Source organism: Choloepus didactylus, chromosome X (assembly GCF_015220235.1).
Source record: "Choloepus didactylus isolate mChoDid1 chromosome X, mChoDid1.pri, whole genome shotgun sequence".
NCBI lineage: Eukaryota > Metazoa > Chordata > Mammalia > Pilosa > Megalonychidae > Choloepus > Choloepus didactylus.
The window spans coordinates 187,373,742-187,384,415 of record NC_051334.1 but is presented as its reverse complement, the minus strand read 5'-3'; the positions used below and the strand labels follow the sequence as shown (position 1 = coordinate 187,384,415).

Sequence of the window (10,674 nt, the reverse complement as noted above, 5' to 3'; positions counted from 1 at the left end):
AGTATCCCCATCTGCCCTGGGTGCAGACATATTGGGGGTACGGGGAGTGGTATGTAGCCCCCAGAATGGCCAAGCGGGTGCAGTTCTGAGGGAAGGCCTTCAACCGCAGCAGCTGAGGTGGGATCCAGGGCGGCTTCCTGGTGGAGGTGCCCAGCTCAGGGGCCCTCTAAGCAGCCCTCACCATCCCAGCAGTCCTGGGCCGTCTCTCAGCCCCTCGGTCGTGCCACCAGCCTGCACGAGGTGCACCCATCCCTGTAGGTTGGTCGGGGACTTTCACTAGGGCCACCTCCCCTGGTGGAGGGCGGGGATAGGCCGGTCCCAGGGCCCCCCAAGAGAGCGGAGCAATCAAGGCCTCTGTGGCATCCCCGCCCTCTGCTCTCGCATTTCCAGCATCTCCCACCTGGAAAACCAACCCAAGTCTCCCGGCTCCGCTGGCCCAGGGGAGGGGACGCGGCCGCAGGTGTCTGCTGCGCCGGGGGCCGGCCTGGCAGCCCCGCCCCGCCCCTCCTCGCCCCTCCCCTCCTGGGCGGTGGACGCGCTGGCCACGCCTCCTCTGGAGGCTCCCTGGCGGCTGCGCCTGCGCAGAGCCCTGAGCCCGGCTGCGGGAGAAAAGGGAGCGTGAGACTAGAGGAACAGGGCACAGTTGGCGTCGTGCGTCCCCACACGCCGGATCTAGGGCTCCCGGGGGCTCCTAGGCCCAGGCACAGCAAGGACAACAGCAGCCCTGGCTCAGCCAGAATGGGCCACCCCTTGGCCCCAGGGCATACAGGACCGGACAGCCGCACTGGGTCCTCTCTTGTATTTCCACTTGGGGCTGCTGCCCCGGGCTCTAGGGGTCAGTGAGAGGGGAGACGGCCCAGGCCTCTCCAGCACCCGGAACAAACCCGGGGAGGACCTGCCCGGCTTCGGGGACGAGGTGGGGAGGTGGCCTGGCCCAGCCCCCCCAAGGCTCCCTGAGCGGGACTTGCAGCCCTGGGGGAGCTCTGCTGCCCGGGACCCTCGTCCCTGAGCCAGGGTGGGGTGGCCCAGGCACCCCGAGCAACACAGCCAAGCTCTGCTCGCCGCTGGGTGCCAGGGGCAGAGGGGAAGGCCCCGGCCACATGTCCAGGGAGGGGACGGGTTGAACCCCCGGGTTGGGAGTAGCCCCTCCAACCTGCAGGTTCTCCATGGATCCCCCCTCCCGCCTCCCCTCAGCCTCCTGCCCTGCCACCCCTCCCAGCTAAGGGGGAGTGTGTCATTCCCTGCCCAGCAGTGTCCTGTGGCCCCGAGAGAGGCCCCCAGCTCCAGCAGACGGGCTGCCACCAGGGGCCATGGTGGCCCCTAGGGCCCTTTCCCCACAGCTGGTCCCAGGGAGGCCTCATCTGCACCTTGGGAGCCTCGCCCTAGCAAGCCCGAGTGCAGCAGCCTAGGAAGGCCGTGTTCCTGCCAAGCTGTGGGTCAAGGCGCAGCCCCCAGACCTGAGGGGCCCTCCTGCCATACTGGCTTCACTGTTGGGGAAGGATGGAGGATGCACACCCCTTGAGCTGAGCAGTCCAGTCCCAGGGCTCGTGGGTGCTGTGCATGTCACAAGGGACCCATTTGTACATGAAGCTGATGGTATCCGAGAAATGAGGGGAGGGAGAAAGGCAGGAAGAGGAGGAAGTCACAGCTGTGGTCCCGAAACACCAAGCCTCTAGGGGGCTTGCTCCCATTCAGGTGCTTCAAGACACAGTTAGGACAGTCAGGGTGGCTGGGAGACACTGACCCCCTCCCCATGCTGAGGCTCCTCCTTAGGGGCCAAAACCCCAGCCCAAAGTAGAGACAACACAGGTTGCCTCCCCTCCTCCAGGGCCAGCTCTCCCAGAGGGCCCCAGCAGTCAAGAGCCCACCCAGATCCCACCAGGGGCAGTGGGATTGATGCCCATGTGAAGGGGTGAAAACAAGAAACCAGTTTAGATCCTCATCTGGTCCCCAGGTACAGAAACAAACTGCCTGTTTTCCAGTGAGGTTGGTAGTGGTCATGTTATTGATTTGTAAGAACTCTTTACATGTTGAAGAACCCACCCAAGAACACAGCTGGAAACAGGTTGAGCTGAGATTCTGCCCCACACTGATGGAATGGGTGACTGCTGGGAAGAGTACAGAGCTGGGCACGGTTGGGATGGGCAAGAATTTTGCTATCTAGTTGTACGGCCCATGAGGGCGTTTATTCCTGTAGTTCTTGAGCAACTTGAACGCAAGAGTTCATGTGTGTTTGTGTGTGGGGTGACATATATACAACCTACAATTTCCCATTTCAACCACTTTCAATTATATAATTCAGCAGCTCTAATTACAGACATAGTGCTGTGCCACCATCACCACCATCCATTACCGAAACCCTCCCATCACCCCAAATAGAACTTCTATACCCGTCAAGCACCAACTCCCCATTTCCCCTGCCCCTGGTAACCTGTAATCTGCTTTCTGTTGCTATGAATTTGCATATTCTAGGAACTTCCTATATGGGAAATCATTCAATATCTGTCCTGTGTCTCATCCCTTGCACTTACCAGGATACCTTTGAGATCCATCCATGTTGTAGCATGTCTCGGAACTTCATTCCTTTTTACAGCTGAAAAATATCCCATTGTGTGTCTAGACCACATTTTGTGTGTCAATCTGCTGATGGGCACTTGGGTTGCTTCTACCTTTTGCCTATTGTCAAAAGTGCTGCGATGCAATATCTCAAATAGAATTAATATTATGGAATTGTACAGATGATAGTCATTAAAATGGGAAATTTTGTTACCACAATAAAAATTTTAAATAAGAAAAAAAATGTGGTATTTATACACAATAGAATATTATTCACCTGCTGAAAGGAATGAAGTTCTGATACCTACTACAACATGGCTAAACCTCAAAAACATTGTGCTAAGTGAAAGAAGCCAGATACAAAAGGACAAATATTGTATGATACCACTTATAGGAAATAGCTAGAATAAGCAAATTCATAGAGATGGAAAGTAGATTAGAAGTTACTGGAGTTGGAGGTAGTTATTATTCAAAGTATATAAAGTTTCTGTTTTGGGTGATTAAAAAGCTTTTGGAATTGGATGGTGGTGATGATAACATTGTGACTGTTGACTGTGGATTGTATACTTAAAGATGGTTTACATGGCAAATTATATATATATATATTATATGTATGTCACAACTTACAAAAAAAGGGTCTATGCAAAACAAAAATGCTGGTATGAACATCAGTGTACAAAGATCTGTTCAAGTCCCTGCTTTCAATTCTCTTAAGTATATACCTAGAAGTGGGGCTGCTGAGTCACATGGTAATTCTTATTTAAGTTTCTGAGGAACCACCAACCTGTTTTTCACAGCAGTCACACCTATTTGACATTCCCACCAGCAATGTACGAAAGTTCCTATTTTTCTCCACATCCTCATCAACACTTGTTATTTTCCGTTTGTGTGTGTGTGTGTGTGTGTGTGCTTTGTGGTTTTTTTTTAAAGATGGAAACAGGAATTCAGCTTTTTATATAAAATAAATGCCATGGCATACTTTACACTTATTGGGGAGTGTACATTGTTTTTTTTTTGGGGGGGGGGGTGTAAGTGAAAGTTCTTTATTTGAGTTATAAAATTGTGAATGCTTACTTCTTTTTTTAAATTCAGTTTTATTGAGATATATTCACATACCATACAATCCTCCATGGTGTACAATCACCTGTTCACAGTACCATCATATAGTTGTGAATTCATCACCCCAATCTATTTTTGAACATTTTCCTTACACCAGAAAGAATAAAAATAAGAATAAAAAACAAAAGTAATATAGAACACCTGAATCATCCCCCCATCCCACCCCAATCTTCATTTAGTCCCTGTCCCCATTCTTCTACTCATTCATCCATACACTGGGTAAAGGGAGCGTGATCCACAAGGTTTTCACCATCTGTGGGTGTGTTTTTAATACTAGCCATCCTAGTGGGTGTGAAGTGGTATTTCGGGGCTTTGATTTGTGTTTCCCAATAACTAATGATGCTGAGCATCTTTCCATGTGCATTTTGGCCCTTTGTATATCTTCTTCAGAGGGATGTCTAGTCCAGTCCTTTGCCCATTTTTTAATTGTGTTATTTGTCCTTTTGTTGTTGAGTTGTAAGAGCTTTTTATATATTGTGGATATTAAACCCTTATCAGATACATGGTTTCCAAATATTTTCTCCCATTCTGGAGGCTGTATTTTCAAAAACACATTTTTCAAAGAAAAATTCAGGACAGCAGGACAGGATCGGCCATGAGAACGAGGGTGGGAGCAAGAAGCCAAGGGCAGTGGAGGAAAAATGGAGGACAATCTGCGGTTTCCCCGGGAAGTTCCAAGAGCCCATTTTTCTTGGTACTCAGAGGGAGGAGGCGTGGCTGTGGGAATGAAACCTCCCACCCCTACTGCCCACCTGGGGGCTCCTCTCTCACCTTCGTGGGGAGTTTTCCGGGTGTTCCCACCATGAGGCTGGCATCCCCAGGCGGTTCTGGGTCATGGGGACCCAGATCTCTGAAAGGAGAGAGAAGGCCTGAGCTTCTGCATCCCCCACTTCCCCCAGGCAGCCATGTCTGCCTCTCACCACCCTCCCTGCTCCTTCCTATCCTTGCCAACAGCATGGCCAACGCCCCTCAGAGATGCCGGCTCTCAGGACAGTGGGGCAGGCCGAGGTCGAGTCCTGGGACCCAGCGCCAGGCAGCTCTGCCCCTCTGCGCCATGCCGGGTGCCTCCCAGCCTCAGCCGCCGCATTCCGTGCACCATGGGCCCTCCCCACCCGCATGCTCCAGGGGTCCCTGGCGGGTGACTCCGCCGGCCCAGCACCGGGCTGCCACCCTGTCTGGTGGAGCTTGGCTCGCGCTGTGGTGGGCCTAGGTGGCAGCAGCCATTTCACGTGGGCTCCAGAGGCAGACTCTCCCTCCCTCTGCCGGTCACACATCCCCGACCTGGGCCATCCCAGCTGAGGGCCGGAGCCTCCAGCCCGGGACCTTCCCACATGCAGGGAAGGAGGGAAGGGCAGGAGAGGCCTCCAGGAGGAACACAGCCCCGTGTGCAGGGGAGGGGGAGGTGGTGAGGCCTGTTTCCCGGGCACCCAGCTCGCCCATCTCCTGCCACAGGCCTGGGCCGCGGACACTGGAGGGGGGCAGTGGGGAAGGGCAGGCCCAGGAGAAGCCCGCGCGTCTGCCCTTCCTTCTCAGGGTTGTCCCCAAGCTGAGGCCTGGAGCGGCCCCGAGGAAGGCAGCTCAGGGGAAAGGCCACCCTGGGTCTGCCCTGCCTCAGTTTCCCCAGGACGTGACACCGGGCCCGGGAGCCCTGTGCTCTGAGGCCTTCCTCCCCGCCCCCCGCCGACCCCGCCAGGGCGGAAGCTGCCTCGGGGACCAACGGGGTGCTGAGGGAGGGTCGCTCGCTCAGGGGGATCAAGGTCCCCAGGCCCCCAGACCCCCAGGCTGGGCTGCCCCGGCTCACTCCCACAGATGGCAAGACCCCGACGGGGCACCAGGCACGTTTCCCCGAGGGGCCCCCGGGGGTCTCAGGGGCCATGGGGGTAGAGGGTGGCAGAGGGGAGGCCACCACGCCACCGTCGTCAAAGCAAACAGAGCAGCGGGATAAGGGGCCCCGGAACGGCCTGGCGGCTCCGATTCCCGGGAACCCCACCCCCTGCCCGAGCAGAGACAAAGCCCCGACCACAAAGCCAGGAGATGGATGACGAAGCAGGGACAAAATAGTGGCAGCCGTGACTCAGGGACGAGGTGATCATCGCACAAAGAGCATGTCCCAGTCACCAAGGGGCCCAACGAGGCAGAGGGGGCCGAGCGGGGCAGCCCAGAGGGAGAGGGGCCGGGTGCCCCCACAGAAACGCCCTTCTGCGAGACCACGTGGGCCCACCCCAGGCTGCCGGGGCCGGGGATAGGTGGAGGCTGGTGGCCGGCCTTTCGCTGTCACCCGCCGCTCCGACTTGACCACGGCCCACCCAGGAAAGCCCCAGCAGGAGGCCCCAGCGCAGGCCCCGGGCAGCGGCAGAGTCTCCTGGGGTTGGTGGAGGTGCTGGGGGTATGTGGGGGGCCCGCTCCCGGGCAGGAGGCACCCTTTCTGCTCTCCACGCTCACCCCAAATCCACCCTCTCCACTCTCCCTGCCCACCCTCCTTGGCGCCCCAGCTCAGCCTCCTGGCCTCTCGTCCCTTCCTCGGGCCCCCTCAGAGGGCTCTTTCCACCCCCGCCCCCGATCTGATGGCGCCCCCTCCCCTCAGGTCAGCAGGGCAGCCGGGGAAGCGCTGCGCCCCTTTCCGGCCTGGACTGCGGAAGGCGCCCTCCGGAGACCAGGGAAAGCCCCTTTTCTCTGCGACGTCCGCACCCCGTGAGGGCAGCTGCCGGGGTGGGGCACGGAGCACCCCTGAGGAGGCCTGGGGCTCAGGGCAGGGCCCTCCCTGGGGTCCCTGGGCCAGCGGGAGCGGGTGAGGATCGCCAATTCTCGGGCCCCCGCCCACCTGCAGGAGCAGAGACTATGTAACAAGCCCTCAGGGGTTCCCAGCACCCGCCAGCGTGGGGCCCCGGGAAGGACGGTATCTTTCCAGGCCCCACCTCTGAGGACCAGGACGCCACGGGCCTCCCCTGCCGCTGCGCCTTATCCCCCCCCAGGACAGAGTGGGGCCCGGCCCTGAGGCGGCCCAACCTGCTGGCCCCGCCACCCCTGTCCTCAAATCAGGCGGGTCTCCCGGGAGTCTCTTCCTGGGGGTCCACACCCGTCCAACGACATGGGGGGCGGACTTGACCTCACTGCCAGCCCCCCTCCCACAGCGGGGACAGACAGACACCTCTGTCACCAGCAACTCGGTCCCCAGCTCGACCCACATCTCCTCGGATACTACTCGTGTGTGCGCGCGGGAGGGGGGCAGGACCCGTGATTTTCACCCAAGGATCCCAGAGGCACACTCGGGAGGGAGGGGCGCGCACACTGGGGGAAGATGGTGGTGCGTACAGCTGGGGAAAAGATGAGGGTGTGCACGCCCGGGGTTGGAGAGAGTGCGCACGGCGGGGGTGGAGGGTGTGGCACCCAGGGAGCGAGAAGGGGGTGCCACCCTTCTGGGCCCTGGGCGGGGAGGAGCGCGCAGGAAGGGGGCGCCAGGGGCTCCCGGAGGCCAATCTGGGCGTGGCCGCAGAGGCGCCGCCAGGCCTCCTGTGCCACCGCGCGGGGTCGCCCGCCCGCCTTGGCGCCGGTGCGCATCGCCCCGGGGCAGCACGACGGCTCCTTCCCCGACGGTCTAGCAGGCCAGGCCGGCCCTCGGGCACGGTGGGGGGGGGGGGAGTCCGGCAGGGAGGGGCGGGCCGACCGTGGCCAGGGGCTTCTCCCGGGCCCTGGAGTCCCGCCCGAGCGCTTCTCCTAGGGCCTTCTCCCGGGGGAGGGCACAGCCCGCCTGGCGCCGGTGCAGCCGCCCCCCGCCCCAGGAGGTCGCCGGGCAACGGGGACCAGGCGCGGCCTGTTTGGACCCTTGGGTCTGGGCGGAGGCGGGTCTCCCGCTCCGATCCCTCCGTCTACACAGGCGTTGGTCCCCAGGGGCCTGAGGGAGGCGCTCGGGGTGGGAGTAGGGAGGGTCCCGGGCCACCACCTCCGCGAAGCACGCGCCCGGGCCCCAGCTCCGGGATTTTCTTTGAACTCTAGGAAAATGGCTTTATAGTTAAGACAAGGCCGAGGGCAGAAGTTCTACGCCCAAGACGGCCAGAGGCCGGAGGCTTCTCGCGTGCCGATGTGGCGAGGCCCCCTTCGTCCACTCTCCACCCGCGCAGCCCAGGTCCCCGCCGCCTCTGCGCGCTGCGCATGTGCCAGGGCGCGCCCGCACGCAGGCGCAGAGGGCCGCCGCATCTATGGTCGGGACATGGGGAAAGAGCGTCCTCGAGCCCTAGGCGGCACTCTATGGTTCCCGCGCGGGAGGACGGGGCGCATATATAAGGCGTGCGCAGGAGTGGGAGCGCCTCTTTCCTTTCAGCGCGGTGAGTACGCGCGGCTCTGGGCTCTTCTGGCACCGTGGCCGTTCTCCCCAGCCAACCCCCCCCCACCCCAACTTAGAGGCTTGTCCTTTTGTTCCGACTTTGTCTCTGTTTCGTTGCAGCCGCCAAAGATCTTGGTGTCGCCATGGGCCGCCGCCCCGCCCGGTGGTGAGTGCCGAGTCCATGCGGGGTCAGCGGCCGGGAAAAGGAAGGGCGAAGTGCGCTAAAAGGCGGCCACTGGGCGGAGGCTCCCTAGTGCCTGCCGCATGGTGGGAACGAGCGCCACGTTGCTCCCACCACTCATCTGCTCTCTTCTGGTCTTCGTTTCCACCAGTCGGTTCTTTTTCGTTACAAAGTTCAAGCCGTTCTTGCAGCGCACCCCGTTTTGTTAGGAGGGCTGGCGACCGCGTGTGCCGCATCAGCCTCGGGTTCGAAGCCATGTCGGCCGTGCATCCTGCCCTCTGTCCTGCAAATTCACCGCCCTTTTTGGGCTTGAGCCCCAGGGTGCGCCTTTGTGTGCAATTTCCGGGCGTCGTGTCTTGCGTCCTCCCAGGGCGCCAAGGGCAGCCCGGGAAAAGGCGGGTGCCGCCGGCTGGTGGGCCCTACAGGGGGCGCCGGCGCCCCTTACCACGTGTTTCTGGGAGGAGTTAATGCCATGTGCCCGAAAGTCTTTGGGTAGATAAGTTTGTTACTTAATTATTTGGTTAAAGGCAGTGCTTGGAGAGGGGCGAGGAGGCGAGGACTTTTGAGTTACCGCCTTCCTTTATTTGGTACTTCTAAGCCTGATACAGAACAAAGGAAAATTCTGTGTTATGTTCCTGACCCGGGAGGCCTGATTGATTAGGAGCTGATTTCATAGAAGTACCCTTGGCTTCCCAGCCCTCCTGATCGGTCCTTGAGGGGGCACTGGAAGTGCCTTTTGTCAAATTCGACTTGTAAACACCTTCAAACCTGAGTTTTTCCCCTCCCGCAGTTACCGGTATTGTAAGAACAAGCCCTACCCAAAGTCTCGCTTCTGCCGAGGTGTCCCTGGTAAGTAGTGGAAGAGCTCCCCAGCTGGTTTGTGTGATCTTAACTAGCAGTGGGGGCCATGCTGACTCAGCCGCCCACGCACACACTTACCCTGAGCCTTTTCCAGATGCAAAGATCCGCATTTTTGACCTGGGTCGGAAAAAGGCAAAAGTAGATGAGTTCCCACTGTGTGGCCACATGGTGTCGGACGAATATGAGCAGCTGTCCTCCGAAGGTAGGCAGGGTCCCTCCTTGGTCATGCCCTCTTGTATGCTCACCCTGGCTCAGAACATACTGCACCAGTTTCAGTAGTGAGCACACTTAACTGCCCTCCGGAAAAGCTTTTTTACCCAGCAGCCAAGAACTGGGCTCACTGGGGGCAAGGGACACACCAATGCAGGTGGCACAGATGTCACCTGAGATACACCTGGGGAGGTCAAGCATCTCTTGGTCTGGTCTCACACTTCGCTGCCTGCTTTTCCCCTAACTAGCCCTGGAGGCTGCCCGTATTTGTGCCAACAAGTACATGGTGAAAAGTTGTGGCAAAGATGGCTTCCACATCCGTGTACGGCTCCACCCCTTCCACGTCATCCGCATCAACAAGATGCTGTCCTGTGCTGGGGCTGACAGGTGAGCGGTGCTCTGCGTTTGTGGTTCTTATCCAGGAAGTGGAGAAGCGCTGGCCTTTTAGAAGTCTTGCTGTAACTTGTGAGTTAATTTGAGCTTTAGTTTTCCATCTTTCCGGGCACAGAGTTCCTCCCACATAGAGTCGAACACTAGCTGAGTGGCCAGGATGGGGTGAGGGTTGGCAGGCGGGTTCACTGGGCGACCCCTCACCCACGACTGGATAAATTAAGGGAACCAACTGTCCCAGGGATTAAGGCTTGGGCATCATGACTAAGCCTTTTGGGGGGCAAGCGGTGGAGGGAGGAGTTTCCTGGGAGCTCTTGTCTGTCCAGCAGCACCTGGCAGGGTTTCCTGCCTGCCCATTCGTTGGGGTCTTTGTCCTCTGCAGCCAATTAAGCCGACTGTCCCCCTCTCCCCGTGGGGGCCCGGTGTGCAGTGGCTGCAGACAGTAACTCCTCGGTAGTGTATGCAGCCTGTTGCTTGGTATGGGTTGCCCTAAGGGACCTTGGAGACACCCCTTTCCTGTTGACAGTTGTGCCTGACCTCGTGCCACCCCCCACCCCCCATCTAGGCTCCAGACAGGGATGCGGGGTGCTTTTGGAAAGCCCCAGGGTACAGTGGCCAGGGTCCACATCGGCCAGGTCATCATGTCCATCCGCACCAAGCTTCAAAACAAGGAGCACGTGATCGAGGCGCTGCGCAGGGCCAAGTTCAAGTTCCCTGGCCGCCAGAAAGTAAGTGGCGATGCCGACCCCCTTCCTCCCCCCTGGCCTTGCCCCCAGACCCCCCTGGCTCATGTCTTCCTACTCTCCCTAGATCCACATCTCCAAGAAATGGGGCTTCACCAAGTTTAACGCGGATGAATTTGAAGACATGGTGGCTGAGAAGCGCCTCATCCCAGACGGTTGTGGGGTCAAGTACATCCCCAACTGTGGCCCCTTGGACAAGTGGCGGGCCCTGCACTCGTGAAGGCTTTGCCAGCACTGCCCTCTCCCCATCTGTTCCCGCCAATAAACTACTTCCTGGGCGTCTTACATCTGCT

General features: G+C 58.9%; 2 protein-coding genes and 1 non-coding gene across 3 annotated transcripts; all 3 read left to right on the top strand.

Moving 5' to 3' along the window:
* Positions 1-65: 65 nt before the first annotated feature.
* Positions 66-5,717, top strand: LOC119522523 (translation initiation factor IF-2-like). The gene is made up of 6 exons (XM_037820941.1): positions 66-77; positions 193-254; positions 391-618; positions 4,630-4,875; positions 5,128-5,274; positions 5,369-5,717. The coding sequence occupies exons 1-6, from the start codon at positions 66-68 to the stop codon at positions 5,715-5,717; spliced, it is 1,044 nt and encodes a 347-aa protein (XP_037676869.1).
* Positions 5,718-8,060: 2,343 nt separating this feature from the next.
* Positions 8,061-10,666, top strand: RPL10 (ribosomal protein L10). Its single transcript, XM_037821917.1, has 6 exons — positions 8,061-8,162; positions 8,968-9,026; positions 9,133-9,240; positions 9,497-9,635; positions 10,204-10,366; positions 10,449-10,666. The coding sequence occupies exons 1-6, from the start codon at positions 8,140-8,142 to the stop codon at positions 10,599-10,601; spliced, it is 645 nt and encodes a 214-aa protein (XP_037677845.1). The 5' UTR covers positions 8,061-8,139; the 3' UTR covers positions 10,602-10,666.
* On the top strand, positions 10,015-10,149 carry LOC119523884. Its single transcript, XR_005214689.1, has one exon. It is a non-coding gene; the product is annotated as a small nucleolar RNA SNORA70 (small nucleolar RNA).
* Positions 10,667-10,674: the final 8 nt, after the last annotated feature.